We start from the raw sequence: 8,209 nt of genomic DNA, 5'->3' as shown, positions 1-8,209 counted from the left end.
AACGTCAAACTTCCCACTCCATCTCTCCCTTCAGTCAAGGGATGAAGCACTCGTGGCATCTCTCGCTAACTAGAGAAAGTTACTTTCTCTCTTTCCTCTGCTTTGACTTTCACTAAAATGGTATGCAGGAAGATATCAGATTTCTTTAACATTTTGATTTTTGGCTTTACGATACTTCACAAGCAAGTGTTCTTCTTAGCTCTTCTTCCAACTTTACATCACAATGTAAGTTAGTCTCTACACTGCAAGCCAATCTTTGCTTATTTTGTTCTTGCTCTCACTAACGCACTTTTCCCTTCGCAAATTTTAAGAAAGGTTTTGACCATTTTAGCAATGAATAACTCTTCCCATCTTCCTGGGTCATACCTAACACCCGTTTCTTTCCCGCTTCATCTCAAGCTTCACGGTTGGTTTTGGTCTGTTGTTAGCCTCGCTTAACTGAGGCGTCCTACACTGTGGGCCAACTTCACTGCTTCTTCCTTGGGGGCCGGACGGGTACTCCCTGCAACTCGGCCTCGTGTTCGGCCTTCTTCTCCTGGGCGTTGGTGATGGAGGCGGCCTTGTAGGGGATGGGGCCGTAGTTGTAGGTGGCGTAGTCCACATCGGCGTACTCCAAATCGCCTCCGCCCAGGTTAGTAAGGAACGGCTGTTGGATAATAAAACTAGCTTCAGAACCGATATCTACACTGTCAAGAGTAATTAATGAGAGCTAGGAAAATTGATTGTAATGGAGCTAAAAACTGTCTTTAATCGAGTGGTCAATTTATGGGACAGCTTATCAGGAGAAATCTTAGTGTAGTATATTTAAACTGAAGTTAGAAAAAGTATTTCTCTTCAAATCTGCTACACTATATTCATGATATTTCTAACACATTTTTACATCATCACACAACCATCGTATTTTAGTTAAATAAAATCAGGCATCCTATTAATATTTGGTCGGGTAGCCCTCTGGTGACTATTATGGAAATAATATTTAGATTGATACAAGTTCTGATCTCTGAATGATAACGACTGAACAGTACCTACACCATACTACATACATTCCCTAATATCATACGACGTGCTAGATATAGATAGGCTTCCTAGTATCATAACCTAATGGATGTGTTTAATAAAAAAACTCATGTGATAGAACTATTGCCTAGTATCCTATCCTAGAAGGTTCTTTATTAGAACCTTCTAGGATAGGTTCAAAGGATTAGGTTGAAAAATGAGACAGGTCAAGTAATTGATGACAAGGAAATGGGGAGTGCAGACGATGAGTCACAATAACTTGGCTGAAGATATGATGACCAGACCACACATTAGAAAGTGAAGAGACGACGACGTTTCGGTCCGTCCTGGACCATTGTCAAGTCGATTGTGATGGGAGTGAGGGAGCCACGGGCATTAAGTAAGAGGTGAAGAGTAGGAAAATCGTTGAGGAAGGTAAGAGCAAAGCGAAAGGTATGGATCGGATGGGTGTAATAAAAGGGGGTGTCAGGAGGCAATAATAGGTGTAACAATAGAAGCGTATGAAAAAGAGGAAAAAGGAAGGGTAGGCTTATGTTAGGTCATGTTAGAAAGTTTAGAACATTTGAGTATGTACTGTGAAAGGGAAGAGTCACTAGCCACAAAGCCAGGACTTAAGGTTCATGTTTATATCCGTTAAACTGTCTGCAGCTTGGATGTTATTTATAAATAAACTTTCTGGATCCTTAACTTTCATGTTGTTTATTGGGGTGCTAAACATAGTCTCATATTGGCTTCTTAGAATTTCACTAATTTCTTTTTTGTCCTCTTATGTACGAACTCCAATACTGTTGGAGGTTTTTGACTTTGATTTTACATATTTGAAAAAAAATATTTTTTTTTCTTCATCTCTTGTTTAGTTTCTGTTCAAATTTCCATTTCCTCAGACTAGTATGATCGCTTCAGCTATATTTCTTCGATTTCCTTTAGATTTATTTTCCTTGCTTTTGATAGTCGTGTCTGTGTAAGCATTTCCGTTATTTTTGTCATTCTCCTGTACAGACGTCTGCGTTCTCTTTCTGACCCAACTCACAGGCACGTGCTTTATGCAGATCTTGTATGCTTCAGCTGTCAGTTGAGCCGTTCCCTGTGTGGGAGTATTTTCGCTTCTGTTTCCCATTGAAAGTTTGCAAGGTCTATATTTATTTTTTCCCAGTCAATCATCTTATTGTTGAAATTGAATTTATTGAATAACCCTTCTCGCTTGTTGTTTCTCTTGAACCTACCACCGTTATTAATGTTAGTTCGCACTTTAATGAGCGTGTGGTCTAAGTATGTAGTATCTGAGATCGTAATGTCTTTGATTAGCTCATCATTGTTTGTAAATATCACGTTCAGCGTGTTTTCGTTCTTAATTCTGTAATCTGCTGATTGAGCGAGAATTTGTCACAAAATCTCAGTAGTTCTCTGACCTGTGGTTGGTTAATTCGAGGTTGATTCCTTGCTATAATGTTATTGTTTACTATTCTAGATTTTAAACTGTGTAGATTGAAGTCTTCATGGAAGATATCTGGTAGAGGGTTTGTTAGGTTATCAAGGATATTCTCTATTTTGTGCATCTGCTCAGTGAATTCCTCAACTGCCGCATCTGGCGTTTTGTACATTAGAATAATAATTATATTTATATTTTCTGCCTTGATTCCAAGTACGTCTACCACGTCATTGGTGGAGTTCAGGAGCTCTGTGCATACCAGTTCCTATTTAATATACCGACCTACTCCTGCACTTGACCTAATTACTCTGTCACATGTATATACATTATAATTTGGGATCCAGATTTCACTATCCATGCAATCTTCGTGTTGGGTTTATGTAAATGCACCAAATAATAAGTTCGATTCTGTTAGGTCATTGATGAACTTTATTTCTTGATTTTTACCTTAGGCCTTGTATGTTTGCATATATGAATAACTGTTGGCTCTTGGTGTCAGACACTGGAAGCGCCAGTGCCAGCAACTGGTATTACTGGCACTATAAAAGCAGTGATGGCACGAGTGGTAGTGGAAGAGCATAATAGGTTTATTAAGAAGGGAAGTTAAAATTGTACTGCATATCCATATACGCAAATGTACAGTGAGAAGGGAAAGCTTAGACTAACGTTTCCCGAACAAAAAAAGGGAAGAGATGGTAAGAAACGAACGAGAGAGAGAGAAAGAGAGGGGAAAGAGAGAGGAGCAGAGCTCATAAGAGAGGGCGGGGGAAGGGATGTGGGACTTGCAAGTTTGCTGGGAGAGGCGAAACACTTAATGAAGAAGCACGTCGGAGCATCCATCAACCCCCCCCCACCGGACTCTGGCTCCAGTGGCAGGGGTGTAAGGGGGCTCGGTGGGGGTACGAGACCCCTGTGGGGGGCTCCACAGGGGAAGGGAGGGGAAGGTGGGGAACCCAGCCACCCAGCACGGTGAGGCCGGCTAGAGGGGGGGTGGGTGGGGGTTAACCCAACCTTCACATTCTCAACACGTCCAAATAATACCTCGTGAACACATCAAAACATTGTAAATATAAATCACCTGGTATAAGACGCGTCACTTTATAACGAACTCTCGCCGGCGACCTGCTGCCAAGTTATAACGAACTCTTGGCAATAACCAGAATTTCAATATCATCCATATTGAAATTTATACTTTTTAATGCAGTACTTATTTTTTTAAAGTTCAGACACAAGGATATATACTTTTTATCAATACATATACTGTATGAGACCTATTTAACTAATATTAAATATAATTAGTACATTATTTTCACAATGTATCAAACACTATATACACATAAACGTTTTCCTTATATCATAAAATTATACAAAACCAAATAACCCAGAATAAGTAGACATCAGAGGACACAATAGGGAGACTCCTACGTCCTTGTGTCCACTGGTAACAGAGAACCCAAGACCTCGGTGCTACAAGAGAGTAACACAAACCTTTTTTTAAACGTCGATTTCCTGCCCTACAATAGGACCATTAAACTGAAGGATGGCATACTCCGTGTTAAGATCTCTTCTGTACTGGTTGGGCTGGCCGTTACGGGATAGGGCCAGGTCTGCGTACACCACTCCGGGGGGGTATTTGGAGAGGTGGGATTGGCTGTTTACGGACTGTGGGTATGCTTTAGAACTCTGGGATTGGGTACTGGGATAGGACGTGGCAGGATGCGACTGGTTGTTTGGGTAGGATGTGGCAGGATGTGATTGGTTCTCCAATCTGTGTGGATACGTTGATGATGAATATGACTGGCGTGATGATGCGTTGTATGACGGAGGTGGGGGTTGGGACTCTTTTAGCGATGAAGATGATGGGTATTGTTTGTATGTCGGCGGATTTCTTTGGTAATGTGGCTGGTACTGTGGCTGGTACTGTGGTTGGTACTGTGGCTGGTAGTGGGTTGAGGAAGGGGAGGAGGACGATGACGAGGAGCTAGGCGTAGGATTCTGAGCTGACCCGTAGTTGGCGGGCTTCCGGTTCTGCAAACAAAGCCACAAACAATGCATTCCTTTGTTAGTTGGTTAGTCACACAGCCGGGGACAGCTACATTATAATCAAAACTACAGTTAAAACAAAAAAAATCAATGCTCTATTGTTTTCATCGTGTATTCAGAGAAGTAATATCAAAATACACAAGAGTCCAAAGCTGTATTATACAAATCAAATACTACCAAAACATCAGAGAATAACTCACGCGACACATATACGAGAACTGTGGCAACATAGATGCCATTGTCCTCCTTATGTGAAGGAGGAGAGAGAGAGAGAGAGAGAGAAATAAAAATTAACAAGCCATATTAAAATCGTAGAATAATAAAGAAGAACTATAATTAATATATTGTTGTGGAAATGACCTGCACTTCAGTCTCAGGATTCTGAGGCCACAATGTGTTGATAATATGTAGCCGGATACATAAATATGTACACTACGGAAATACAGGCAAACGTGTGACAAAAAAAAAAAGTTTGAGGAAACGCAATGACAGGTCATTTACCACGACAAACAAAACAAAAAATAAAACACACACACACACACACAAACCTCAGGCAATACATGATGTGGCTGTTGATGTGAGAGGTGTTGAGCAAGTTTGTCTTTGGTAGGGAGTGGAATATTCTGGTACGTGTGGGTGACTCTCCCACCGCTACCATTCCGTGGCGCTGGCGTCGGCATGGCATCTGCGGTTCCCGCGACGTCACTTGTTCTTGGGTCAGAGGAGGACTCGTGATTGGTTGCATTAGTGGTTCTGCCTGGGCGTGGAATATTCTGATTGGTGGAATTATCTGAGTATATAGAGTTGTTATTAGACTCTGCCCTTGACGGGGGTCTAGTGAGAACTGTGAGCTTGGACGTCTGACTAGATTCTACTATTAGAGTTGTCTGAGTCGGTTCTGATGTGATGGTGTGTTTCGTTTCAGATGTAAAGTGTGTAGTTTGTTGGCCCGGAGCTAGAGCCTCGCTTTCACACTCTCTCAGAGGCGAGGGAGAAGAGTCTTTGAGAGGGATAGCTTGTATGGAAGGCTGCTGGTCAATCATTTGATGATTTTCTTCACTGTTGCCTTTGGCTCTCGACTTTCTCTTATTTCCAGGAAGTCTCATTGAAAAATAAGCAGCTGTTTTGGCCAGAGCACTTTTGCCAACCTTCTCTGACGTGCTTCTCATAGATCCGTAAGACTCTGAATTCTGCCTCTGAAGACGATTGAAATCCTTCTCATCTTCCATCTGCTCTACATCCTGGCGGAAACTTACGTCTCGCCTCCCTGGCACCTTCTGGGAATCCTTAGAGCCCTCCTCTGAGCAAGACTGATTGAGATTGACGCCCTTCCTGCTTCGGGTTGATCCGTAACCGGAAGATGCCTGCTGACTCAGCTGGCTCGGAGGTCGACTGCCTCCTGCACTACCACCTCCTCCTCCTCCCACCACACCGGAGCCTGCCACCTCCGGAGCGTCCTGCTGACCAGTCACTACATCTTTACTTCTCAACACTAACAGGTTAGCTACACCGCAGAGATCAAATCATAATGCAAGAAAAAACAAATCACAAAACCCACTTGATTCACAAATGCCAAAGTAGACCACACGGAGAATAACAAGAACCCCGGACTCTCTCGTGAATATTAACATCAAGAACAATGTGCTAAATTTACTCCTTAATAATGTATTAATAACCAAAATCTGTCTACTTTATCATTTCACATCACTTGTGACTCTGCATCACAATACAAGTGGCTTGTATGGGTTGGGTCATGTTCAGCCCGGTTGTTGTGGCTTGTTCTCTGCATATACACGTTTATTAACACGAAAAAAAGTATGGTATGTTTACGTTGAACGGTGCTGACTTGACTCCCATTTATATGTTATAATTTGATCTCTGCAAACAAAAACACAAACAAAAACACTGCACTGGCAAACAACACATCAAAACAAAAGGCAAATTAGCAAATTATAAAAATGTTAACTACAGGAAATTAATTAATTGCACTCATGCAAAACACTAGGATACGTATCTTAAGACCACTTCTCAACTGAACTTTGCCATTTGGCATCCTGCTGCCTATTCCTATTATGATATGCTTCCAAAAAGTATAGTATGGTAGCATAGCCGAATTCAATTAGCATTTCTAGTATAGTGTGATACTAATACGCTACCATGGTGGTTTAGTCCCAATGGTATGCTACCAAGAGTGATGGTTTTCAGTCTTTTTACCTTTAGACAGCTGTAAGAAAACCAAGCAAGGATTATGTAATAGGTCTCCATACACGCATGCAAACACAAATATGCAAGCAAGCAAGCGCACACACACACACACGAACACACACACACACACACGAACACACACACACACACGAACACACACACACACACACACGAACACACACACACACACACACACGAACACACACACACGCACACACAGAGCAGTAGTAGTAGCAGTAGAGTAGCAGAGTAGAGCAGTAGTAGTAGCAGGCATTGAAGAACAAACAGGGACCAGACCAAAGGAGCGGAGAGACAAGGACAAAAACATGATTAAAGAGATCCTTAAAGAGGTAAGGATGGAGGGAGCTGAGCGAAATGTTGAAAAGGTTTTCAGGCTTGGAAAGTACAACAAGGACAGAGACCGAATGATAAAGGTGGTTTTCATGAGCGAAATCGCGAAAGAGGAACTGCTAGCAAGGAAGTGTTGTCTAAAAGGTGTAGAGAAGTTCAAGAAAATATTCCTGCAGAGGGATATGACAAGGGAAGAGAGAATACGGACAGCAGACGCGAGGAAGGAGCGCAGGGAGAGAGAAGGAAATCAGAGTACCACAACCCAGAACCCTACAATCCCAGAGGGAAGTGGAGAACCCTCCTCAAACAGTGCAACAGCCACAGGGATTGGGGCACCACCCCCAAATTCTACCCAACAGACACCCAACCTGCCCCATCCCCTGTCAGCCCCCCACTAAGTACCCACCTAGGGCACCCTCCCCCCACCCACCCCCCTCCCCCCACTCACCCCCCTTCTTCCCCTCACCCCTCTCCCCAGGACCTCCCTTCCCCCCCATCCCCCATGCCCTCCCTTCTCCCACATGCCTTCCCGTCTCTCCCACCCCCATGCCCTCCCTTCTCCCCCTCCCCCCTAAGCCCCCCACTCTCCCCCACCCCACCTAAGTCTTCCCCTCTCCCCCACTCCCCTAAACCCTCCCCTCTTCCTCACCCACCTCAGCCCTCCCTTTTCCCCCACGCCCCCCAAGCCCTCCACCCTTTTCTCTCCCCCCAAGCCCCCCCATCTCCCCTATCCCCCACAGCCTCTCCTCCCCCCATGCTTCCCCAACCCTCCCTCTCTTACCCACCCCCTGTACCCTCCCCCTCTTATCCACCCCCTGTACCCTCCCCCTCTTATCCACCCCCTGTACCCTCCCCCTCTTATCCACCCCCTGTACCCTCCCCCTCTCCCCCACCACCCCAAGCCCTCCCTCCTCCACCAATCCCCCCGTGCCAGGTCCCCCCAGCTCCCACTCACCCCAGATCCCAAAGGTCCCCCCCAGAAAAGAAGCAGAAGAGAGTCAGTTTCAGGGTGATGTACTCGAACATAGATGGGATCACAAGCAAGACAAGTGAACTAAGGGAAAGAGCACAAGAAGTTAACCCAGATGTAATCGGACTCACTGAAACAAAACTCTCTGGAATCATAACGAATGCCGTGTTTCCCCAGGAGTATACAGTAATAAG

At 44.1% G+C, this 8,209-nt stretch overlaps 1 protein-coding gene across 1 annotated transcript in view; it reads right to left on the bottom strand.

Moving 5' to 3' along the window:
* Positions 1-508: 508 nt before the first annotated feature.
* The window catches only part of LOC123755306 (uncharacterized), a 98,265-nt gene continuing 90,564 nt past the window's right edge, over positions 509-8,209 (bottom strand). The window contains exons 23-25 of the mRNA XM_045737798.2: positions 5,038-5,949; positions 3,935-4,474; positions 509-646 (exon numbers count right to left, since the gene is read on the bottom strand). Coding sequence (XP_045593754.2) covers positions 3,941-4,474; positions 5,038-5,949 — 1,446 coding nt within the window. The 3' untranslated portion in view covers positions 509-646; positions 3,935-3,940. The remainder of the gene's footprint in view (positions 647-3,934; positions 4,475-5,037; positions 5,950-8,209) is intronic.

Source organism: Procambarus clarkii, chromosome 20 (genome assembly GCF_040958095.1).
Source record: "Procambarus clarkii isolate CNS0578487 chromosome 20, FALCON_Pclarkii_2.0, whole genome shotgun sequence".
In the NCBI taxonomy this organism is placed as follows: Eukaryota; Metazoa; Arthropoda; class Malacostraca; order Decapoda; family Cambaridae; genus Procambarus; species Procambarus clarkii.
The sequence above is the reverse complement of the archived record's forward strand: the minus strand, read 5'-3'. Positions and strand labels throughout refer to the sequence as shown.